General features: G+C 45.8%; 1 protein-coding gene across 3 annotated transcripts in view; it reads right to left on the minus strand.

The window, feature by feature from the left end:
* LOC144768018 (alpha-2-macroglobulin-like protein 1) overlaps window positions 1-26,642 on the minus strand; it is a 293,319-nt gene that overhangs the window by 62,602 nt on the left and 204,075 nt on the right. For all 3 annotated transcript variants that reach the window (XM_078651413.1, XM_078651412.1, XM_078651414.1), the window contains exons 19-24: window positions 25,306-25,531; window positions 24,560-24,686; window positions 21,459-21,580; window positions 8,776-8,827; window positions 7,155-7,241; window positions 6,090-6,266 (exon numbers count right to left, since the gene is read on the minus strand). In XM_078651413.1, coding sequence (XP_078507539.1) covers window positions 6,090-6,266; window positions 7,155-7,241; window positions 8,776-8,827; window positions 21,459-21,580; window positions 24,560-24,686; window positions 25,306-25,531 — 791 coding nt within the window. The remainder of the gene's footprint in view (window positions 1-6,089; window positions 6,267-7,154; window positions 7,242-8,775; window positions 8,828-21,458; window positions 21,581-24,559; window positions 24,687-25,305; window positions 25,532-26,642) is intronic.

Genomic DNA, 26,642 nt, shown 5'->3' on the forward strand with positions numbered 1-26,642 from the left:
TGTTTTGTGAAAGTGTGTATGGTAGTCCATGTGGCTGCTCTACATATGTCCTCAAGAGGGATATTCCCTAGGAAAGCCATGGATGCCCCCATTTTCCTTGTAGAGTGTGCTCTTGGGGGTACAGTTAAAGTGTGTATCGCCTTTTGATAACAAATTTGAATGCATTGAACTATCCATCTGGCTATTCCTGACTTTGACATGGGATTTCCCTTATGTTGTGTTGAAAAAGCAAGAAATAATTGCTTTGTTTTCCTAGATGATTTCGTTCTGTCCACATAATAAAGCAGAGCTCTCTTTACATCTACTGTGTGTAGGGCTCTTTCAGCTACTGACTGTGGATTTTGGAAGAACACTGGCAGTTCTATTGATTGATTGATATGGAAAGTTGAACCAACTTTTGGCATAAATTTAGGGTTTGTTCGAAGAACTACCTTGTTAGCATGTATTTGCATGAATGGTTCTTGAATTGTTAATGCTTGTAGCTCACTAACTCACCTGAGTGCCACCTTCCATCTTAGAAATTGCAATTCGCATGAGTGTAAAAGTTCGAAAGGAGGGCCCATGAGTCTGGTAAGTACTATATTTAGGTTCCAGACTGGGGAAGGTGGGTGCCTTGGAGGAATCACCCTTTTAAGACCCTCCATAAAAGCCTTGATTGCTGGTACTCTAAACAGTGAAAGGTGTTGTCTGTTTTGAAGGTATGCTGCTATAGCAGCAAGGTGTAGTCTTATTGAAGAGTAGGCTAGGTTGCATCTTTGAAGATGCAGTAGGTAACATATAATGTTCTGAATGGAAGCGTCTAATGGGTTGATTTCGTTATTGTTGCAGTAAATAACAAATCTCTTCCATTTAGCTGCATTTCGCATGAGTGTAAAAGTTCGAAAGGAGGGCCCATGAGTCTGGTAAGTACTATATTTAGGTTCCAGACTGGGGAAGGTGGGTGCCTTGGAGGAATCACCCTTTTAAGACCCTCCATAAAAGCCTTGATTGCTGGTACTCTAAACAGTGAAAGGTGTTGTCTGTTTTGAAGGTATGCTGCTATAGCAGCAAGGTGTAGTCTTATTGAAGAGTAGGCTAGGTTGCATCTTTGAAGATGCAGTAGGTAACATATAATGTTCTGAATGGAAGCGTCTAATGGGTTGATTTCGTTATTGTTGCAGTAAATAACAAATCTCTTCCATTTAGCTGCATAGCAGCTCTAGTAGTCGGTCGTCTTGCCTCTTTAATGATGTTCATACAGTCTGGAGGCAAGTTAAGGTATCCAAATTCTAAGACTTCAGGAGCCAGTTCGCTAGGTTCATCTGATTGGGATCTGGGTGTCTGATTTCTCCATGGTTCTGAGTTAGAAGATGGGGTGCGAGGCGCAGCCTTTGATGAGGCACTATGTGAAAGTTCCAAGAACGTCATGTTCCATGGCTGTCTCGCCCATGTGGGAGCAACTAGGATTATTGTGAGTGACTGTTGCCGCAGTTTGCGTGCCACCAGCGGGATCAGTGGGGCTGGGGGAAAAGCGTACGCAAATCTGCCTAACTAGTTCATCCATATCGCATTACCCTGTGACAGCAGATGTGGGAATCTGGCGGCAAAGTACCGGCATTTTGAGTTTTGGTTTGTGGCAAACAGGTCTATTTCTGGGTGCCACCACTGTTTGAAGAATGGTTGGAGAACTTAGGGGTGAATCTCCCATTCGTGAAGTTGTTTGCTGTGTCTGCTGAGCAGATCCGCTATTGGATTGTCTTTCCCTGGGAGGTGTTCTGCCAGGAGAAAGAGGTCTTTTGGAATTGCCCACTTCCATATGCTCTGTGCTAAGTGGAATAGCTGCGGGGAGTGTGTCCCTCCCTGCTTCTGGATATAGTACATGGCTGTCATGTTGTCCGTCCGGATCAACACAGTCTTGCTGTACAGGTATTTTTGGAACGCTTTTAGAGCTAGGAATATTGCCAGCTACTCTAGTTGGTTGATATGCAGTGTCTTTTGTTTGATTGTCCAGAGCCCTTGTACTGTGTATTGAAGTAGATGGGCTCCCCAACCTGTCAGTGATGCGTCCGTTGTTAGTACTAGTTGTGGAACCTGCTCTTGGAAGAGTCGCCCCTTGGAAAGGTTTTGTGGGTTCCACCACTGCAGAGAGTTATAAGAGCGACTGTCTACCAACACTAGGTCTTTTAGTTGTCCTTGAGCTTGGTTCCTTTGCCGTGCTAGGCATTCTTGCAATGGACACATTTGTAGTCGGGCATGGGAGGCAATGAATATGCAGGACGCCATCATGCCTATGAGCTGCATGAAGACTCGAGCTGGCAAAGAGTGTTGTGGCAGGAATTTGCGAATGAGCATCTGCATGCTGGTTATCCTGGCTGAGTTTGGATATGCCTTTGCTACCGACGTGTCTATAGTAGCTCCCAGATATTGTGTGTGGGATGGTTGTAGATGCGATTTTGGGTAGTTTATCGAAAAGCCTAGGCTGTGTAGCAGCTGAAGTGCTTGAGACATGTCTTTTGCACACTGTTCGTACGATTTTGCTTGTATTAGCCAATCGTCTAGGTATGGGAACACGTGGATGTGTTGCCTCCTGAGATGTGCAGCTACTGTCGCTAAGCATTTTGTAAACACTTGGAGCTGTGGTTACCCCGAAGGGGTGTACCTTAAATTGGTGGTGTTGACCTTCTATTGTGAACCTGAGGTATTTCCTGTGAGCTGGATGGATGGGTATGTGAAAATATGCTTCCTTGTGGTCCAATGTTGCTAGGAAGTCTTCTTGCTGTAGTGTGATCATATGGAAGTGCTCCGACAATATGTATTGGTTTAGGGGTCTGAGGTCCAATATTGGTCTGAGTGAAGCGTCCTTCTTGGGAATAAGGAAGTATAGCGAGTATACTCCTGTCCCTTGGTGTTGGAAAGGGAATGGCTCTATGGCCCCCTTTTCCAGCATGCTTCTCACCTCTTGGTGTAGCAGGGTGATGTGTTCCTTGGACATAGGGCGGTGTCTGGGTGGTAAGTTTGGTGGGGTAGAGGAGAGTTCTAGGCAATAACCATACTGGATAATTTGTCTCACCCACCTGTCTGTGGTAATTGAGTTCCAGACAGATAAGACCATTCGTATTCTGCCTCCGACCAGTATTAGATGGTCTGGAGGTAGTGTGATGAAGTCACTGTTTTGTGGCAGTGGAGGCTCTGGTGTTATTGCTTCCACGTCCTCGTCCCTTATTATTGTTCCCCTTATAACCTCCTCTGTTGGAGTTCTTGTTAAAGGAACCCTGTGTGTTGCTTTTGTATGTAGATTAGGTTTGTGCAGTATTGCCTCGTGTAGCTGCTCTGTATGAGGAGCGTCAAAAGGAACCTCTCTGTTGTTGAAACTGCAATGCACCCATTGATTTTGCGGTTTCCGTATCCTTCATTTTGTCTAAAATGGTGACGACAGCAGGCCCGAAAAGGAAGTCTTGATTGACTGGTTGGTTAAGAATGGTGGATTGCACCTCGTTCTTAAAGCCAGAAATGCGTAGCCATGCATGTCTTCGTAATAAGACGCTCGTGTTAATGGACCTTGCTGCGGTGTCTGCTGCGTCAAGCGCGCATTTAATGGAGGTGTTTGTAATAAATTTGCTCTCCTGTATGAGGTCAGTAGCTTGCGCCTTGAAAGGCTCAGGCAGGTGTTGCATTAAACTTTCAAGCTGGTCGTAGTGTGCCCTGTCGTAACGAGCTAGTAGAGCTTGTGTTTTGGCAATTCTACATGAATTGGAGGCCTGGGAGGCTACTCTCTTACCCGAGGCCTCTAGTATTTTGGATTCTTTATCAGGAGGTGGAGCTTCTCCTGTTGTCTGTGAGTTGGCCCGTTTGCGTGCGTTGGCCACCACCAGTGAATCTAATGGCAACTGACCTCTGATATAAGTAGGGTCTGTAGGGGCCTCTCTATATTTCTTTTCAATCCTGGGATTGATGACACGTGCTCTGGCTGTATCTTTAAATATGTCTGGGGCGTGTTTTAGGACCCCTTTCAACATAGGGAGTGTTCTGACATTTTTCTCAGTAGTAGGGAATGTGTCAAATAAAAAGTCCTCTTCTATAGGTTCATTGTCCATGACTACATTGTGGTACTGCGCTGCCCTATCTATGAGCTGGTTGAAGACAATGGTGTCGTCAGTAGGTGACGGCCTTGTTGGGTATGAGGAGGTGTCAGGGATGGGATGCGTGTCATATGGATCAGTGGGCTCTACCCATGGTTCATTTTGAGGGTTAGGATCCTCAGTATAGTTAATGTCATATTGGGGATCTTCCCCTGTGTCTCCCTCATTGTCCCCAGAGTGAGTAGGAGAGTAAGGAGCAAAAGGCGTAGTAGGCATAGTGGGATAGAAAGGAACGAAGGGTCTAGAGGGAGAAGTCCCAAAGTCCTTTTTCTTCAGAGGAATGGGGGAATGAGGCTCAGTGTCCAATGGCCTCTTTTTCCTGTGTAAAATAGTGACTTTACCAGTGTAAGGGTTGATGTATATCTTTGCCTGATCCTCTGATGGCTCTGGGTGGAAGAGTTCTTCTTCCACTGTCCGTGGCTGTCTTTTTGACTTTTTTGGCTCAGTCTTTTTTGGATCGACCGTTGCCTTCGGGTCGACAACCTTTTTTGGTTCGACGACTTTCGGTGCCTTATTGCTCTTCTTCGGCTCAGGCTGTTTGTCCGGCTCGGTGATTGAATGCGTATCGACCGGATCTTTAGTTCGATGCGCTTTTTGTGCTCGACAGGTTTTTTAGGTTGACTATTTTTCGTCAAGTCGACAATTTTTCTCGGATCGACTGCTTTTTTAGGAGCACTTGTTTTTGGGTCGGTGCCTTTGATTGGCTCGATAACCTTTTTTGGCTGGGCCGCAGGCTTTGGTACGACGCCCTTCGGTTCGGCGGCCTTCTTTGGCTCGACAGCCTTCTTTGGTTCTGCTTTTTTTGGCTCGACGGCCTTGTTCGGGTCGACGCCCTTAGGCTGTACGGCCTTCTTCGGTTCGACGCCCTTCGGGTCGACGACCTTTTTGGGTTGTAGAACCTTCTTTGGGGTAACGTTACTTGCACCTGGGGTGTCTGAAGGCTTGGTCTTTACTTTCGAAGCCGAGCCGGACGGCGGGGCTGCCGAATGATGTTTCAGATCTTGGCTAGGCATTGCCTCGATCGGAGCCTTTTCGGGCCTGCTGTCGACACCATTTTAGACAAAATGAAGAAGGATACGGAAACCGCAAAATCAATGGGTGCATTGCAGTTTCAACAACAGAGAGGTTCCTTTCGACGCTCCTCATACAGAGCAGCTACACGAGGCAATACTGCACAAACCTCATCTACATACAAAAGCAACACACAAGGTTCCTTTAACAAGAACTAATCGGTGTCGGGGCAATGTACTCACGGTTTGCCCCGGTGGGATTTCGTCATCGGAGTCAGAGTGGTCCTTGACGGTGACGATCTCTAGATCCGAATCCTGTCCTTCTGGAAGTTCCTGTTCATCCTCAAAGATGTTGTCTGGTTCCGGTGCCTGTGGCTGCATCGCTTGCCTAGCGGCTCGTCGAATCCGGATCGTTTTCTTCTAACGGAATTGGGCGCAGGCTGGGCAGGTTTCTTCCTTGTGGTCTGGTGATAGGCACTTGTTGCATACTGTGTGTCTGTCAGTATGCGGGAACTTGGAGTGGCATTGTGGGCACCTTTTAAACGGGCTCCTTTCCATCGACAGCAGGTCCACGTGGCATTGAAAAGGCCCAGCGGCCCGCGTCGACGACCGAGTCGAGATGGAAGGCTTGATCGAGTCAAGAAGTACCGAGCGAGAACAATACCGTCGAAGTTGAAGGCCTTTTGGCCTCTAGAAAAGTTTAGTTTCGATTTCGAAGTTGGAGTATAGGAATAACATCCAAACCCAATGGCGGAAAAAAACAATCTAAGGATGGAGAAGATGCCCATGCGCACTGTCGTCCAGGGGAGGAGTTATCTATCTCGTGATACTTCGAAGACTCTTCCAGGACAACAAGCTGCAATCATCCGGAGCCAACACTAGGCGGCTATCTATGCACAGATATGAATTCAGCAGCCCACATGCCTTGAACACACATTTATATCAGCCATTCTGCACTCACCGCTCTTCAGGTACTCCTCTGCCTTTTCTTTAATCTCCGGTGTCATCTGATTGGTCCTTGTTAGGTACTGCATGATGTAGATATTGGGGGCAAACTTGACCATGTTCTGCTCGCCACAACCATAGGGCATGGTTAGGAGTTTGTCGATGTTCTGCAGGGCAGTGCCCATGATGTCACCTATATAGAATAAGGGCAGTGCAATGGTGAGAATGGACGCACACATACTAACTGTGAGCTTGTGTTCAGTGCTGTTGTAACACCAATGTAAAGGTTTAGGGAACAAACCTATGGCACTAACGATGTAATGTACTTCAATGTTTATGAGATTGGGAATGTGGAATGGAAAACATGGGTGGCACTGTGAGAAGTATTAATGGAAGAAGGAAGGAGCACGTGGATCACATTGAAAGGGAATGAGAGAAATGAACGGAAGAGAGGGAATGGGGGAAGAAGTGAAGGGGAAAAGAGCGGAAAAGTGCGAAAGGGAGTGAAAGAGAAAACAATCAAGAGGGAAGAAGGGTGTGAAAGAGAAAAAATGTGGTCGTGAAGAAAAGAGTGAAGTGTGTGTGGGAATAGGAAACAAAAGTTGGATTAAAAAACCAGGCAAATAGAAAGGAGTAAGAAAGTGAAAAGGAGGAAGCAAAAGTATAACTGCTGGCAAAAGGAGAGGAGGGGAGGTATAAAAAAGGAAGGAGTGGAATAAAGGATAGAAAGGAAGGTGGCACGGAACCATTAGCCAATGCAATGAGCCATGAAGCAAGGCGATGGGGCAAGAAATTATGCAACAAATCAGCGTATCAGAAAATTCTCTATTGAGACACAAAGGATGCAATGAAGCAGGAAGTGGTGCAGCAAATCAATGTGGATGTAGTGAAACGCCAAGAGAATTTCTAACGTTGGAAGTGTTGCAAAAAACTAATACTTCCTGCAATGAACCATGGGAGAATGTATTGAATCATGATGAAATACAATGAAATAGGATATTGATACAAGAAGACAAGAAGTGATTCAATAAACATAAAGCTCAGCAAAAAAGGAAGTCAAGATCAGGATAGTCTATCCTACCCAGGGCAGATATATGCGCTCGCTCTGAATCCTTCAGAATGTTCTCCGGGAGCTGCAGAGAGACCACCTCTGATACCTCACCGTCTCCTAGGGGAAAAACATCAAGAAACAGCAATATCATATAACCGGTAGTGGCTAGAAACCTTTGAAAGTAGAATCCTAACCCCATGTATCTTTCCCTTTCTGTTTCAATTCAACAAACAACTGCTCTTTCACAAAAGGCACTTCTTATACCATAAAATCTCATTTTTAAATGTGCACTCAAAGATCAACAAAAGTCAGTGGAGTTTTGCTGGTGTGAAAGAAGTCTCAAGGGCCACAAAGACTGAAATGGGTCTCATCAGTGGAATATGGATCCAATTTTGGGTGGTCTCCAAACACCATAAATTGTATTGGACATATTCATTGCTAGCAGTATCTTGCCAGGAAAGTGACCCACTGTGTTCCCACAAGTTTTATTTCCCTTTATTGTCCACTCCAAGATGCATCCATGTTGTTAGTTTGTTACATATTCTATGCAGCAGCTGCAGGTCATATCTGTTTTTACTGTCCAGATGATTCACAATATTGATTATTACTCTGCCCATCTTGGGCAGGAGTTTCAACTTTTCAGATTGCATTCAGTTCCATCTATTAAAACACTTACTCATCCATGAATCTGTGGATTTACTTTTCCATTGGCCCCCCCACTCACTTGTTCGTCCTCTAGCATGCTCAACCCAATCTTTGATAATTCCCTCTCATTAAACACACAAACTGTGAGTAAAAGTAACGGGCTAAAAAATTACGGTCTGGAATGCTTCCATGTGTGATTGCCAGTGGTTAGACTATTTGCAAGCATTCCTCCAATTACCTTTTATGTGTTTTGAGGTAACGCTCCAAGTGGCCAAGGGTATGCCAGACATGGGTTCTGTGCTCACTGTGCCACTGGAACTGAGATGCATCTGACTGAAGATGCACAGCTAGGCTGAAACCGGTCTTGGATTGTGTGTGTTCCTGTTCAGAGAGGACCTGGCTAGGCAGTCTGGGTTGCACGGTTCCTTCTGGAGCAGGATGAAGGCTGATTTGTGAATGACTGGGTCTAATCTGAGGTGGCACAGTGGGTTAAAAAGGAAACAAATGATTTCCAGTAGTTAGGCTATTCCTCCTCTTTGTATGTTTGATGTCACACCCTAAGTGACCACGTGTATGCTCAGGCGTGAGTCTCCAAGTTTCCTCCGAGTGAAGAGGCCCAACTACGTCGAAAAGGGCTTTGGTTGCCTGTGTTCCGGTTCAGAGAGAAACTGGTTTGGAAGTTCGGGCTGGACTGTTTATATTCGAGAACAACCAATGTGGATGAGCATATGGCTGGGTCTAACCTAAGGCGGCATAATGGGCAGAAAACGATTGGTTGGAGTGCTGCCCCAAGCATCTCCTAGCGGTTAGACTATTTGCAAGCATTCCTCTCATCGTCTTTTGAGTGTTTACATTCCCTCTCAATGAGGCAGTCTTCGTTAGTCTCTCGCAGGGAGGAGACTGACCCTCTGCTGCATCTGAAGCAAGCATGCCTTTGATATCCGAGTTGGTTCTAGTAGTGAAGTTTCCACATGTCCCTCCCACAAAATGGCAGTCAGAGCTTTACCTTGTGCACAGAGGAGAGAGCTGTGAGCCTTCTCCTGCAGGACGCCACCGGGCTGAAAAGACAGAAGAGGAAACAATCAGAGGACTTCCAAGTGAGTCAGCACTCAGCATGCACTTCAGAGAAATACACAGTTGTTTGCTCAAGTAAGGTACCACTGACTAGCTGGCCCCATCTTTTCTGCAGGGACCCATGTTACACCCCAATAGGGATATGAGGGCCCAGACAGACGTAAGACCTCCATTAAAAGCCCTAGTATGACATCAGATTCCTGGAGCAAAGTTACAGCCAGAAGGCAGGTTACTGGAGTCTGTCTGGAGTCTGGGTTCTCAGATTCTGCAGCCGCGTGATGGCAGGTTTTTCAGAAGGATTCTAGTTTGACATCAGTTTTATAATGTGATATTACAGTCAGACTCAAGTGTCCTGAATCTGGCCCAGAGGCTAGCATCATATTCCTAGAGTAATACCACATTCTGATATTATGTTCTTGGAGTAACATTTCAATCTCCTGCCATGCTCCTTAAGTGATGTCAAACTGAGTGTGTGAGTGAGTGAGTGATGTCAGATATCCGTATGGGGAGAAGCTGAAGCTCGTGCCACTACCTGGGATCTGCTGACTGTGTGATACATGGAAGATAGTGCAACATGGAAGACGTTTACTAGGCAAGTGAGAGACGAGTGATAGACATGTGGCCAGTTCATTAACTGCCAATAATTGCCAGGGTTTCCTAATATTTGCCAATAATTGCCACTAAATCCACCAACTCTATTGACTTCACACCAGTGCCTGCTAATACCTTCACACACCAGTGCCTGTCAACACCAGTGACTGCCAATACCTCCTAGTACCCACCTGATCAAGCCTGCCAATACCTTCACTCACCACACACTGCTATTACTATCGATACTGCCAATACTTCTGATGCTGCCTGGTGCTAATACTGATATTGCTGACACTACTGATACTCCCTGCCTGTCTGCCTAGTATTGTTGATACTGATATTGCTGATACTGCTGATACTTCCAGCCTGCCTGCCCAATACTGCTGAAACGGTCTGGCCTGCCATATCTGGGCATCTATTCGTCTGCTGATACTGCAGATATTGCCTGCCTGGTTGCCTGGCCTGCCTGTCATCTCAGTTGTTTCTATTCACCTACTAATTTTCACTAATAACGTTCTCTTTCCGACCATCTTTGGTTTGTGTGCGTGTGGATGTTTCTGTATGCGTGCTTGTGTGCGCCCTCTGTTCGCGAATGAGAGTGTGTGCGCACATTTGTGTGTGCTTGTGCATATCTGTGCGTGTGATGGTGTGTGTGTGTGCATGTACCTGTGTGTACGTCCTTGAGTATTTTTGTTCTGGAGCATGTGATTGTACGTGTGCTTGTGTTTTTGGTAGTTTCTGTATGTGTGCTTGTGTGTGTATGCTTCTGTGCGTATATGAGAGTGTGAGCGCATTTGTGTGTGCTTATGCTCGTCTGGGCATGTGATGGTGTTTACGTGTGCATGTACTTGGATGTTTTTATACTAGAGCATGGGATTTTATGTGTGCTTGTGTTTTTGGATGTTTCTGTATATGTGCTTGTGTGTGCGTATGTGCGCATATGAGGGTGTGTGCTCACATTTGTATGTGCTTGTGCATGTCTGTGCGTGTGATGGTGTGTGCACGCTGGATTTGTTATTCTCTGGCAGCCACTGTCCTGGATATTGACTCTAACTGCCAGATGCCTGACCCTACGATGACCCCCAGTGTACCAGTGTACAGTACAGTCCCCTGCCTGACCCCAAGATGGCTTCCATAGTGGTCCCCTCCACGTTGTTTTACTTCCCTGGAACAACAATTGGACATTGACCAAACCTTGAACCTATCCCCTAACCTGCTTACACATCAGGACTTGGTACCTGCGGAACTTACCCCAGACTGTAGAGACCAAGCGATTTGGCTGATGCCAGGTGGAGCTACCATATAGCTAAAGAGGAGATGGGCTGTGGATCCCCCCCCCCGCCATCACTTACCCAGCCGGACCTTGGGCAGATTTCCCTCGTCTCTACGTCCTATCTTCCTCCTACCCCTTGAACCTATCCCCTTACCCTTCCTTGATACTATTGTAACTTTTAACTGATGTAAATTGACACATTATTGTTCCTCATGTAAAGCGCTCTGTTTCCTTCAGGTCCCGCCAGCGCTATATAATACCTCATTAATTAAATATGTTCCCATTTAGTACTATTTCTCTCCTTATCTATTTCCCTAGCTCCTATCCCCTCTCCCCTGAATCTCTCACCTTGCCTGCAAGTCTGCCTAGCCCCCTGTCCTTTGTGCCCTTTTGACTAAGCACTCCTTCTCCCCTTGTTGGGCTCCTGGACGACGCACCTGCGTGCCGGTTCGGGCATCAAGGCCATTGACGGTTGTTTGGCGGCCCTCTCTTCCACCCCTAACTATTTTCGCTACTGATGAGGGAAGTTATCCCGAAACCCGAGCCATGTCTCGGGCGATATCCAAAAACCCGGGACATGTATCGGGTCTAGAGATCATCAGTTCAACAAGTACTTACTTGCACCCACTGGGGTGAACCACCCAAGAACTCCATGTACCAGAGTCCCTAGGGGCGATCAGGAGGAGGGGCTAGCGGTGTGCGGTCCATTGCGATGGTTTCTACAAATTGGCTCCCTTGAGCTTTGAGCCGACGGGCTCCTGGACGACGCACCTGCGTGCCGGTTCGGGCATCGAGGCCATTGACGGTTGTTTGGCGGCCCTCTCTTCCACCCCTAACTATTTTCTCTACTGATGAGGGAAGTTATCCCGAAACCCGAGCCATGTCTCAGGCGATATCCAACAACCCGGGACATGTATCGGGTCTAGAGATCATCAGTTCAACAAGTACTTACTTGCACCCACAGGGGGGAACCACTCAAGAACTCCATGTACCAGAGTCCCTAGGGGCGATCCGGAGGAGGGGCTAGCGGTGTGCGGTCCATTGCGATGGTTTCTACAAATTGGCTCCCTTGAGCTTTGAGCCGATGGGCTCCTGGACGACGCACCTGCGTGCCGGTTCGGGCATCGAGGCCATTGACGGTTGTTTGGCGGCCCTCTCTTCCACCCCTAACTATTTGCTCTACCGATGAGGGAAGTTATCCCGAAACCAGAGCCATGTCTCGGGCGATATCCAAAAATCCGGGACATGTGTTGGGTCTAGAGATCATCAGTTCAACAAGTACCTACTTGCACCCACTGGGGTGAACCACTCAAGAACTCCATGTACCAGAGTCCCTAGGGGCGATCCGGAGGAGGGGCTAGCGGTGTGCGGTCCATTGCGATGGTTTCTAAGATCCGCATGTATATACTCTGGAGTCTCAGCAAACCAGCTGAGAGAGTCCACTGCGCCAAGGGAGCCACTCTCAGGTGAGGTATGGTATGGCACCCCTTGCCAAAGCACTCCCTCTCCCCTTTTTGGGGAAGGATCCAGTATGTAAGCCTTGGAGTCTCCGAGACCCTCTGAGAGAGTCCACTGCGTAAAGGGAGTATCCCGCAACAGAGATAGAGAACTGATACCACTTCCCCTTGGATCACAGATTACAGGACCTTGGACGTTGCTTTGACTCGTCTACCGGTGTGTGTCCCCGTCGCCCTTACCCTCCTCTTTCTATGCTGTGTCCTTCACCCTCCCCTTCTCTTTCCCGCCTTCATTACCTGTCTACTTCCCCAGCTCCTACCCCCCTCCCCTGAATCTTTCCCCTTGCCTGCTTTTCCCCTTACGTATGTGTGCTTATTGTTTTATCTCGACCTTGCAAGTAACTATGTTGCCATGCTCTAATAACTGTGTAACCTTTGTAACGATGTAACCTGTAACTATGATCTGATGCTCATGTAAAGCGCACTGATACCTCCGGGTCTAGCCAGCGCTATATAAAACCTTTAAAATAAAAAAAAATAAAACATTCTAAATCCCACATGTTGACAGACCTAACGAAACAATAATGACATTGATTAACATGATACATAGCAATAGCTTTTTCCTATCACTATTTCTCTCTTTCCCTTGCGGTCTCCCTCTCCTCTATTCTCTTTCCTTCCCTCTCTCACACTACTTCTTTATCTCTTCTTGATTTCCATGGCTAGAATATCCCAAAAGAACCATCCCATAAAGGAGGTAAAGCGTTACATATTAATTTGAAAAACAAAATACCTTACTGAAGTGATAAATAAAAGAAATAGAACACACTATTTTTATTGTTGTTGTAATCAAGTAAAGACAAATAAATATAGTGGTTTCATTTAAAATCAGAAACAAGTGTACAATTGTCTTTTAAATAATATTGAATGTAACTTCTGGTTTTATCGCTCCATCGTAATATTAACAGGATTTGGGAAATCTAATAGTGTTAGCCACCAGTCTTGGATTGTTATTGTTCATAATTCCAAGACAGCTATCAGATTGCAGATAGATGCAGAGTGTTTTCAACGGAAAAGTGTCAGAGTCAGGACACAAAGTATTCTGCACTACCCAGTCTAAAGTTTCCAAAGATATATTAGGCAACGAGTTTCAACCAATCCGTCTTCCTCGCGGCCTTGAATACTTATAGTGCAAAATTTCCTTATAAAATGTAACATAAACAATAGACATGGAAAACGCCAATGTGAGTTTGGTTCATATAATAGACATGGAAAAACATGTGTAAGCTTGATTAATTGTCTTGTATTTCTGAATACAGGCAGCTCACGTTTATGGTCACAAAAAAGAATCGTTCTCATATTACTGTCAAACTCAAACAAATAACACCAAAATATAAAGAAAGAAATATATGTTGCCTTGCATTACTATTTCTGAATGCTTCAAAAACTCATAAATGCACATTTTAGTCCGATTTAAAGCTCATGCGTGCATCGTCTAGTTATTCCTGTCTCACTGTAACATAAAACATGGGGAAAATGAAGGGGGAATAATTTACATGTGAAGCCATAATGGATAGGATAATTTGTTTCTTTGTTCGCACGTTTACTGCAACCATGGCAGGACACGTGCTCACAAAGTACAATCAACTTTTAGCAGCATAGAGGGCAGAGTGCAGGTTTAATGGTTGAATGATGGTACAACGCATGCCTGAAAAACGCATGCCTGTACCACGCAGTCTCTACCATGGCAGCGTCTTTACCACGCATGCCTTTACCATGCAATTTCGTGGTAACGAAATGGTGGGTAAAGGGACATGCGTTCTAACAATCATACCCCTGCCCCCTGAGTGAAATGGTCATTTTTCTTGCTGCCCTGAGATTTAAAAATTTAGCCCACACCCTAAAAAGTACACTGACCACAGGCCCTCTGCTGTGAGCCTTAAAAACTGTCCCCTACATCCCTAAACTATCCAGTCCCTGCCCCCCGTGGACTAAAACTGCCACCTGCCTTCTAAACTGTCCCTTTCCCCCCCTGCCCTGGGCCCTACAAATTAACCCAACACCTCAAAAACTACCGACCCCAGCCCTGAGCCCTAAAAACTGGCCCCTACATCGCTGAACTACCCCAACTCAGCCCCTCTTGCCCTGAGGCCTAAAACTGCCTCCTGCCTGTTCTGTAAACTGTCCCTTTCCCCCTGCCCTGCCTTAGCCCTAAAAACTGACCCACCCTAAAAACTACCCCAACACCAGTCCCCCTCACTGAGCCTAACACTGTTCCCTGCGCTACAAACAACACCGAACCCATCTTGAGTCCTAAACCCTACCCCACTCCAAAAAAACATTCCCCCAAAACCAGGCCCCACACACACATACCTCACCACGTCCTCTGCCGATTCCCCATTGCCCTTCCTCTTCCTTTCTTTCTCTTCCACCCAGCCGCTCGGCAACTAAGCCGCGCATTGCCTTAACCACGCATATGTGTAGTTAAGGCATATGCGTGGTTAAGGCAAGAGTGGTTAGGCATGCGTTGGTCAGACACGCTTGGGTGAGCCCGCGTTGTTCCGACCATTTTCCAGGTTTGACAGCCAAGTGGCTTAAGTGTTCCTTTCAATGGAAATGTAGTGGCAAACAATCACACAAGTGTTAGCCGCAACATGATGAATTGTGCACCTTCGTCCCGACGTCTAGAAACAGAGACAACAACAGTTCATACTGCATAACAAAGGTAAAGTAATGACCGTACTATGCACAATTTTCGCAATACACATACTTACCCCAGTATTGGAACTTTCATAGATTCCCATGCTTTGTATCAATCCCCGTCGTCGGAATGGGAGCCTCGGGAAATAAAAAATACCATAGTAATAGGTGCAAAAGAGAAAACTAGGCCTAGGCCTCATCTCATTTTGTAGCCTATCAAACTCTTTTTGTAAAAGAGACCAAACTTCCTGCAACAACCAATCAGAAGAGCCTCACCCCTTGGAACCTTCCTGAGAGAGCCTCAGAGCCTCAGATTTTCTACCGCACATTGTGCTAGGGAGTCTCCACTGAGCTCTGCTCAGTTTTCTCCTCAGATTGGATTTTTTTCCATTTCTTCAACTTTGATATGTCTGACAAGGAGAAGAAGGCGTTATTTAGAGCTTGTGCAACTTGTTCTAAGAAGAGGCTGTTTGTGGAGGACAAGCATGAGGGCTGTATCTACTGCTTGTACCTGGACCACAAGGCCACAGATTGTAAAATCTGTAGAACATTCTCTACAAAGACCTTAAGAGACAGGGAAGGCCGCTTGTTGACTTGGCTGCAGAAAATTAAGTCACGTAAGGAGGTTATGTCATCTGACAGTGAGGATTCTTCCTCAGCTGCGTCCTCCAGAAGATCCAAGAAGAGGGGTAGGTCATCCCCTTCAACTTCTATTGAGCCCCCTGTGAAAGCCTTACAAAAGACCTCTGATAGGTCTGAGAAGGCTAGTCCCATAAATAAAATCTCCTCACCGAGGTGTAAAGGAGAGGCTGGGACAGACTAAGGAGACACAGACAGCTAAGAAGGTAAAGAAAGGCGTTTCTGTTACTTCTCCACCATCTGAAAAGGAGAAGGGAGGCAAGAAACCTTCTACTGTCCCTCAGGAAGGAAGATCGGACAAGAAACCACGTCCGTCGATGACATAAACAGCTGGTACGTCGACGACAACTTCCAAAAAAGACTTGGGTTCAGGTACAGCTTCGTCGATGGGACCGTCGATGGCAGCTTCATCGACAGCAGCGGTGTTGATATCTTCGTTGACGTTTAAGGTACCTGTTTCCTGCTCGTCGACGATGGTGTCTACATTTTTAACGTCGACGATAATGACGACGAAGGTAGTGTCGACTGCGATGACGACGACAACGTTGACGACGGCAGCAATGATGATGATGACGACGAGCTCGACGACGAGCTCGTCGACGACACCGTCGACGATCAACCCTCCGTCGACGCTCCATATTCCGTTGACGATCCAGTCAACGACGATTTTGCCAGCGTTTCCGTCGACGACAAGTCCGTCGACGATTCAAAAGGTCCGCATATCTATAAAAAGGCAGCAAATTACCCCAGAGATGACATCTCCTCGGCGCGTAAAACCTTTGCCTCCCAATTTGCTTCTGGATGAGGAGTCTGATGACGATGAGGATGGTCCTTATGGAGATGCCTATAGCCCATCCGAATTACAAGTAAAGATTCAAGATTCGGATTCTGATGAGTGCTATGCTGACGAGCGCCAGTTTGTTCAGCAAGAAAGGCCTCCACAAAAATCACGTCAGGATATGGTGGTAATGCCGTCCTCTCTTATAATGGACTTGCAATTCATGCTACAAGATTACAAAAGGAGGTTTCTGTCGCAAGCTGCAGAACAGCAACAGCGTCCTCCTTCTCCATCCACCCTTACTACCCCTGCAGTAGCAGTGATGCCTTTAGTTTCTCGAGAACCAGAACCCAGAGAGAGCTATCAGGATGTTGTGACTGTTCAGGATGATGATGTCTCATTGGATGGAGATCCTCAGGTTGATCCTCCTCATGACCCGGATAGAGGTTGGGACGATGATGTCATTCAGGATCCGGATTCACCAGTGCCGGATACTGCTACCTCCCCTCCAGCTGATATTGGAGGTTTCCATAATCTTATGGAAAGGGCATCCAAGAGATTTGGCCTACCTATTACGACAGACTGTTTCCTTTACGACTTTAAGGAACCTTACAGAAAGTCCGTTCAATTCAAATAATCGAACATGTATGGTCGGAAGGTACTAAAGTAATGCAGAATCCGGCAACAGTCATTCCTGTTCTTCCCCGGCTGGAGAAGAAATATAAAGCTCCAGAAGGTAGTCCTGCTTGCCGGACTGGTCAGCCGAAGTCGGACTCAGTTATTTCCCAGGCGGTGCAAAGCAAGTCCAAAAATCCATCGACACCACTTACAACACCGCCAGACAAGGAAGGGAGACGTCTGGACAATATGGGAAAAAGATTTTATACTATGGCCAGCCTCTTGGTTCGAGCTGCTAATGCTCTTGCTATCTTGGGCAGATATGATCGCTAGATGTGGTGCGATTTATCCCCGTTTGTGGAACAACTTCCGGATGGATAGAAAGATGAGGCCAGGAAGATACTGGTGGAAGGGGAGCATTCCTCTTCAGAGGTAATAGATTGTTCTATGGACATAGCAACTACAGCTTTCCATGCACTAGCGGGTTCAGCAGTTTTAAGGCACCAAGGCTGGTTACGGGCCACCTGGTTTCACCAGGAAGTTCAAAATAAGATCTTGGACTTACCTTACGACGGAGAGATGCTTTTTGGAAAGCATGTAGATGATGCCCTGCAAGGCATCAAGAAGGACACGGACACGGCAAGGTCCTTGGGGACATTGAATTACCGCAAAGTTCCTTTCAGTGGTGCGAGAGGGAGAGGTTTTTCCTCGTACAGAGGTGGCAATCTACAGCACTACTCTTCGTACTCGCACTTCGTACTTCGTACTCGCAATCCTCGCAATCTTACAAGCCACAATACACACAGCGCCAAGGCCAGTCGGCGTTTTTCTCTCGCCAGCCATCAAGAGGGCATCAAGGGAGAGACAATTCTAAGCGGCAATAGCGGCTTCATTGCTCTTTCTACTGTTCCTACCCCTCCGATAACATCAGTGGGGGGCAGGATTTCTCATAGTCTACAGAGCTGGAAGGTTATTACATCAGTTTTGAAAAGAAATTATAGCAAACATTTCATAAAAGAACGCCAAAAACCTCTCATGCACACCCTTGTGTGTATAGCTACGACATTAACACAGTCTTATATTATACTATACTACTACAGGAACAGCTAAACAAGCAGTGGTACCAAGCGGAGGGCTCGTTCGACGACAGGATATTGGTCACACCGGCAAGGAAGAAAGCATGCAGTTGGTGGCTGGTAAAGGACAATATCTCAAAGGGTTTGACCTTCACGCTTCCTCCATCTCCCATGGTTCTCACCACGGACGCTTCATTAGAAGGTTGGGGAGCTGTTCTGCAAGAGCTACATGTGAGTGGTCATTGGGATCCAAATCAGCGCAGGTTCCACATCAACCTATTGGAACTCATGGCTATTCGCTTAGCCCTGCAGGCTTTTCTACCACGGATTCAGAATCGTGCAGTGCTGGTCCGCACGGACAACACAACGGCCATGCACTATGTAAACAAGCAAGGCGGGACAAGATCCCAAACACTTTCCAAAGAAGCTCAAGAGATTTGGAACTGGGCAATTCTCCACAACGTTGCTCTTACAGCAGAGCACCTAGCGGGGCTGCTCAATACCACAGCGGATGCGTTGAGCCGCCAAAGATCGATCAGTCACAAATGGGAATTGGACCAAGCCATTCTCGACGAGGTCTTCGCATGCTGGGGAACCCCAACCATAGACCTGTTTGCGACTCCAGAGAACGCCAAATGCTAGCTCTTCGCAAGCAGGGATCACCATCGGGGATCCTTGGGGAATGCACTTTCGATTGCCTGGTGCGGCGCATTTCTTCTCTTTTGCTAAACTGTTGGTCCTCCTTTCTTTTTTCTGTTACTCTGTTAGGTGAAGCGCTGGGATGCTCCAGGGTAACCATGCGCTGTACAAGACTGTTATAATAATTTCTCTACGCCTTTCCACCAATACCTCTGATCCCGAGACTGCTCAGGAAGATCAAAGCAGAACCCTGACGGATGATCTTGATTGCACCAGCGTGGCCCGACAGTTCTGGTACACAGAATTCCTTCTACTTTCTCAGGATCTGCCAATTCGTCTGCAGCCGGTTCCGTCTCTTGACGATGTCTAAAGGTCAGGTGCTCCATCCAGATCCGAGATCACTCCACTTGACAGCGTGGCTCCTGAGTACCGAGAATTTCAGGACCTGAACCTCACCAAGGAGTGTAAGGATATTCTGTCTCAGGCCAGAGCCCCTAGTATCAATGAGACCTATCGGGCTAAGTGGAAAAGATTATGTCTCTGGTGTCAGGGACAGAGTCTTCACCCATACACTTCGGCTCCACCTCAGATTTTGCCATATATTCTCTCTGGCTAAATCGGGTCTGGCTCATTCTTCGGTCAAAGTACATCTGGCAGCCATCTCTAGGTACAGACGGACATCTTCAGGTCCTTCGCTTTGGTCTGCAAGGTTTGTGAAACAGTTCCTGAAAGGCCTTTTCAGGGTTTTTCCTCCGGTCCGGCCTCCTCCACCAGTATGGCAGCTTAAATTGGCATTGGCTCATCTGATGAGAGCCCCTTTTGAGCCCATTCATAAGGCGGACCTTAAATTTCTGTCACGGAAGCAGGCTCTTCTCTTGGCTTTGACATCAGCTTGAAGGATAATTGAGCTCCAGGCGTTTACAATTGGAGAACCTTTTCTACAGTTTAAGAAGGATGTTCTGATTCTACGGACAAATCCTAAATTCATCCCGAAGGTTCCATCTGAATGAGCCGATAATTTTGAAATCTTTTTTCCCACGACCTTCTACTCCAGCTGAGAGGTCTTTACATTCTTTGGACGTTCAGATGTCTGAAATGTTATCTGGAGCACACAATACCTTTCAGGAAGTCTCCTCAACTGTTTGTCTCTTTTAGTGCCCCGCGGAAGGGATTTCCGCTATCAAAGCACAGTATCTCTCGTTGGATTTCCAATGCTATCCAATTTTGCCATCAAGAAGCGGGTAAACCGCTGGAACGGCGAGTTTGTGCTCATTCAACAAGATCTATGGCATCATCAGTGGCCCTATTTTCAGGAGTCCCTATCAAGGACATCTGTAGGGCAGCTACGTGGAGCAGTACTCATACCTTCACAAAGAACTACTGCCTGGATTCTTCTATGAAGAATGATGCAGCTGTTGGACAGGCAGTCCTGAGGAATCTTTTTCAATGAGAGGTGAGCTTTCCCTACAATCCCTCCTTCCTGTATTGCACATTTTGTATCACCTGTTGTATTCCTGTCTAAGGTAACATTTATGATTTGTTTCCTGTGAGGATAACTATGTATCATGTAATGCTATTCATGTACCAAAACGTGCTTTTATGGCTTACTGCTAGCTATTCTGATACAAAGCATGGGAATCTATGAAAGTTCCAATACTGGGGTAAGAAAACAAGTTACTTACCTGTAACTTTGATTACCCAGTATTGGTAACTTTCATAGATTCCCATGCGCCCACGCTCCTCCTCTGGGAAAGCTTGGCCTGTTATCAGGTTATGATTGCTGTTACACAATGGCTTTGAAAATCTGAGGCTCTGAGGCTCTCTCAGGAAGGTTCAAAGGGGTGAGGCTCTTCTGATTGGTTGTTGCAGAAAGTTTGATCTCTTTTACAAAAAGAGTTGATAGGCTACAAAATTAGATGAAGCCTAGGCCTAGTTCTCTTTTGCACCTATTACTATGGTATTTTTTATTTACCAAGGCTCCCATTCCGACGACGGGGAATGATACAAAGCATGGCAATCTATGAAAGTTACCAATACTGGGGAACCAAAGTTACAGGTAAGTAACTTGTTTTCATCTCGAAACGGTTAGCAGCATCCGCAGCTTTGTTAACCTACCGGGAACCCCCTGCTCTTCCCCAAAAGTATTCTCAGTAGGAGAAAGATATCCCACAACACAAGAAAACACATAGGTTTTTTCTATGTCTACTGTTTTACGGTATGTTTAATAAGGAAATTGTGCACTATGTGTTTTCAAGGCCATGAGGAAGGCCAATTGGTTGAAACACATTGCCTATTAAATCTTTGGAAACTTTACGACTGGAGTGTGGAATACTTTGTGTCCCGACTCAGACACTTTGCCTTTTGAAAATACATAACGGTATCTGCATCTGTTTTTCCGCACCGGCCCGCTTATAGGAAGAGACTGGGCTACTTGTGGGAACATTCAAGACGGTGGCTACCATCTTACAATAGACTAAGGGATGGAAAGAGAGAAAATAGGTGTCAGAAAAAGAATGAAAGAAAACCATTTCCCTGATGTCTGTGGTGGGAGGACACCCTTAACCTATAAAAAAGCAGGAAAAACCTGCTCTGGGTGCAATGCAAATGCAAGATCAGGGAGGAAGGCCATCATATCAGGAGGAGGGAATTGAAATAGACAAGAAAGCTGTCAAATCATAACCAAAGGGCTGACCAAATTCACTCTCTTAAGTATACGTTAATGTGTTGGTCACAACACTACCTGCAGCAAGACCACAAAACTGTAAACAATGAACAGGAAAAGAAATATAGTCTAATATGACAAGGACACAGCTGGAGGGAGTAATTTCCCATTAGAACACCTACCTTGACAAGAATGGGCTTGATGATTGTGTCAATGCGCCCTTCAGTGGGTGTCACAGTGATGTCATTGCCGCATCCGTCTTTGGAGTCCAAAGCTTCCGTGGTGACCGTCAGGTTCACTTCACCTGAAAAGTGGGAGAGGACACTGGGTGAGATAGGCCGAGAAGGTGACGGGGAGTGGCAGGATCCACGGAGCAAGTGAATAGAGAGAACGAGAATGTAAGGTGTAAATGAAAGAGGAGGAGAAGGTAAAATCCGAAGGGGATAACAGCATGAGTAAAGTAGGCACAAGAAGGTTGAAGTAAAGAAGGAAAGAAGAATGGAGGTCAGGAATAAAATGGCCTGTAGGGCAAAAAATATGATGGACCTGCTGATGTCACATGATGTATTTTGTGTGAACTCATCTACAAAGCGCCCCTTATTAAAAATGTGCATTTAACAATATCATCTCATTGCCCAAAATACCCAACTGACTGCATGGTGTTTTAACTCTGCACTCAGATCAGATATCTTAACATATTAATGTGCATCATTTTCCAATAATTGTATTTAGATTCAGTTTGTGGGTTGAATTTCCTGTAATGAATATGAACAGGAGTGTCGAGAAGAGGTCTATCAAAGACAGGCTGTAAGGATGCTTCAGTCTTCATTGCTTAGATTGCATGATGTAAGAAAGACTCCCTTCTGAAGCCACTTTGCCGTACCAGATTCTAAATGTTCTTGGTAACCAGAGGTACTTCCTTGAAAGGGTCATTTAATTCATTTACTGGGAAAAAACACAAAAGGCAAAAATCAAGTTTTGACTGCAGACCACATTTTTAAAGTTTTAGTAGAAGATTGTCCAAAACCACTGGAAAATGTTACGATTTCTGACATGACCACCTGGGACTCCTTTCCTCTGTAGCTCCAGGGAGCCATCAGTAATTTACTGCCTGTAGCTCACACAGCACAGGAGCAAATGAACAAACAAGGGTGACACATACTGGGTGACCGGCGCATCCACGCCTCCACCATCAATGCGATAGGAAACATGAAAAAAGTTTCATCAATTGCGACCACTGCTCAGTCAGGAGGAAAACACAGTGATGTGCCAACCCCAGGTTTCAAGAGAGCCTACAAGTTAGAGCAAATGGCAGCTTCTAAGCCAAGATATGGTCGTGGAGCACCTTCCAAGCTGGTCACAGAGGGGCTTCACAAGACCCAAGAAAGAGTTCCGTAAGAGATTTCTGCAAATCACTCAAAAGAAATGGGTGCATCAGTTGACTTCTTTCCACATATACCGTGCCAACAGCCCAAGGGCAGCAGTGAGTCAATGGTGTTAGTTGGCCAGTGAAGTTGGGAAACTGCACTTTTTGAAGTTGCTAATTCAGGAAGGTTCCCCAACTTCCCTCACCTTCACTATACTAAACTCCTGCACTAAAAATATTGGTAGCAAAGTTTTTTCGAGGAGTACGTTTTTTTCAGTTTTATACTTTGAACACTACTTGCATAGTGATAGTTCCCAATCATGGACAGTCAGCTGCTCACTGGCATGTGAAGTGCCCCTTGAGGCACCCACACGGCTTCACTATTTCCTGGCACAGAAACAGATATTCCTGATGTCCTGAGGACTCAGTGTGGCTCGACAAAGAAACCGAGGGCTACTCCGACCAATCAATAACTATGGTAGGAGCCACTCTGAAGAACAAATCCTTTCTCGAGCTAGCCACTTTTTGTAGCCACTTCTTGGTGTTTTAGCTTTTTCTGTCTATTTTTCTATTGATCTGGATACATGTTTAAGTTTGTTCTACAATGGAGATGGTGGGAGCGGAAGGTGATACAGACACCTTTTCACCATAAATTTTAATCTGGTCTCATTGAGAAAATGACTTTATAAATAATTTGCAATTAAGGTTTTGAAGAAAAGAATGCATAGTCTTGTCAAAACTGATTTACAACACATCTCCTGGCTAGTCCTTTCCGTACACAATACATTTATTGAATGGGCTGAGTCCATGTGAGAAATATTAGGATGGATTAGACCTGTCACTGGCATGATATTTACATCTGGACCCTATGGGGGTGATGTTTGTAGTGACCCCAGGGGGTCCCATAGATAGAGTTTTAGGAATGATATCATGCAAGTGAGGACTGACCTTCAGTTGCAATCAATTTAAGTAGCTGTTTGAGACAATCATAATCTATAGGATTACGTTACTGGAAGACTCCGGATGCGAAAACGAGATTCGGGCGCTAAAACAAACTAACTTTGACTTTGGAGAATCAGATATTCCTTCTCCCCATTTAAGGCTATCTTGAGACAGGGTAAATCTGTTCAGGTTTTTCTTGTAAATAGTTTTCAGTCTGTGCTGCATTTTGAATTGAATTAAATGACATTTGATAAAGAATAGGAAATCCCCTATATGTTGCTACTGGACCTAGATTAGCGGTACCCTCATTCTAGGTGCCCATGGCAGCAGGGTCACCGGCAGCCAGTTCCCTTCAAACACCACCGTGCTTAGCATGGCACTGTGTCTCCATGTTGACACGGCTGTAAATGGTGGCGGTCTGGCCAATATAAATCAGTGGGCTCTTCAGCCACCATTCCGTGGGGGCGTAAATGCTGCCTGATAACCCTCAGAATGATGCATGGAGGGAAAAAGCAACAAGGGACAAAGGCAGGAGATTAAAAAGATTAATTAATTCAGTGGAGAAATTGGTAATGATAGCGCTTGGTATGATCAGAGGAAACTTAAAGTGAGTGTGAAATGAAGAGAGGCGATGGACTGACTACAGAGGATGAAGGGGATCAGGATGGAGGAAGTGGATGGTGAGAAGGATGATTTAGGGAAATAAGATGGGGAGGGTACGAATGAGAGGGAATGAAGAGATGAGAAGCAAATGCTTGTAGGGAATGTCTGAGTTATTAAATGATTTAACGAAGAGATGAAGACTTTAGCTGAAAGAAAAAAAACAATGATAAAGAAGGAAGCAGTAAGGAATGAAGGAAGGAAGAAAATTAAGGAAAACAGAAGAGGAAAAAGAAAATTAAAAGATGTAAGAATGGAGAAAAGGAATAAACAGCAGAAGAAAAGAACAAACACTGAAGCAAGAAGTAGCATTACCCAGCTTCATCGCTGTAACCGACCAAGAGAATGTCTTCCCTTCGCTGGGACCGAGACAGGAGGTGTACTCGCTTTTAGGATGGGCTTCCACCTTGAACTCCTCTGATTTCAAGAGATGTATTTGGATCTGCACGGGACCAACACATCACATAAGTCTTCACATTCTCTAATTGTCCCTAACTGCTGCATCATTTACTAAACATCAGCTACAGTCCTAATTTTGTCATCTTTCTGCCACATTGATTTTTAGATGACCTTTAATAATTTTTCACTTTCTGGCAACTAGCAACCAACTTGCCTTTAATTCAATAGTTGATTAATTCCCCTTGAATGTGCAGAAAGGGGCCCAAGATATCTCTTAGATATATTGGACAACATTGCCAAAGATATATCTACTGTTCTTCAAAACATTGAAAAAACTAAACTGTCCTTCCCAGAATAACATTGAGACCTATTTATTAAACAATTGGAAGAAAGGAAATAAAAAAGGGGGATTTGACAAAGATGACCCTGAAATGTTATACATATTCAATATGAACACCAACGAACAGATGTTCGTGAATAGCCCTGTCGGTAATCCTTGCCGCTACTGACAGTCCTTTTTACTGAAGCACGCCCATCAGTCCATCCCATGCATGGTAAAATATTAGGTGCCACGTTTGCACAAGAAGCTGTATCTCTATGAAATCCCCATCGAGGTCTCGGGACTTGGCCACTTGGCTCAGACCTACTCTCTAGGTACTCACCTTTATGGACTCCTTCATATAGTTGAAGACGCTGGCCTTGAGGGTGAAGGTCTCGTCCCGCACCACGGAGTATGGCAGTGAGAGCTCTGCGAAGAAAGGCTTGAAAGCCCTCAGCGTCACTGGGGAAGACATCCCAAAACCGATATCCGCCACACAGAAGGTACCGGCAACCCAATCTGTGATGGTGTCGGGAACAGTGACAGGGACTGTAGCTGTCCCAGACTCTCTGGAATGATAAAGGGGAAAGGTGCAATCAGAGGGATATCTAGGCCATGAGGTCAGGGGCTAAGACAGGGAGATTAGTATCAATCAATGTTTTGCAGTGGTGCAACATTAAGTAATGGTACGCCAATCACAGAAGGAACTCCATATCCCATAGTCAGAAGAGCCAGAACACCACATCATTTCCGGCCACAAAGTGCCATGTGCCACATAACTAAGGATTAACAACAAGGGATGGTGATGGACAGAGTCTCTGAATTAAGCAGAAAACTCTCACCCAGTCAAGAGATCAGGGCTAGATCCAACACCGTTTTTTAGCTCACTGCATCGTCCCAGTTTCAGAACCTGGCTGTATGCAAATTAGTCTGTTCCTGTCCCAGTGCATGATGGGAACAGGGCAAACCAAACTGCAAAGCCAATTCTTACACTGGAAAGGAAACAAGCTACCGGGGACCGGTTTCTGGCATTTCAGCCTCTTCGGCTCGGCTTGCTTGAATCCTGATGGTGCAGTGAGCAAGAAACTCATGTCTGAGCATACCCTTCCACGCTTAGGGTGGACAAAATAATTAACAACAAGGGATGGTGATGGACAGAGTCTCTGAGTTAAGCAGAAAACTCTCACCCAGTCAAGAGATCAGGGCTAGATCCAACACCGTTTTTTAGCTCACTGCATCATCCCAGTTTCAGAACCTGGCTGTATGCAAATTAGTCTGTTCCTGTCCCAGTGCATGATGGGAACAGGGCAAACCAAACTACAAAGCCAATTCTTACACTGGAAAGGAAACAAGCTACCGGGGACCGGTTTCTGGCATTTCAGCCTCTTCGGCTCGGCTTGCTTGAATCCTGATAGTGCAGTGAGCAAGGGACTCATGTCTGAGCATACCCTTCCACGCTTAGGGTGGACAAAATAATTAACAACAAGGGATGGTGATGGACAGAGTCTCTGAGTTAAGCAGAAAACTCTCACCCAGTCAAGAGATCAGGGCTAGATCCAACACCGTTTTTTAGCTCACTGCATCATCCCAGTTTCAGAACCTGGCTGTATGCAAATTAGTCTGTTCCTGTCCCAGTGCATGATGGGAACAGGGCAAACCAAACTACAAAGCCAATTCTTA

This window comes from Lissotriton helveticus, chromosome 7 (assembly GCF_964261635.1).
Source record: "Lissotriton helveticus chromosome 7, aLisHel1.1, whole genome shotgun sequence".
Lineage (NCBI taxonomy): Eukaryota > Metazoa > Chordata > Amphibia > Caudata > Salamandridae > Lissotriton > Lissotriton helveticus.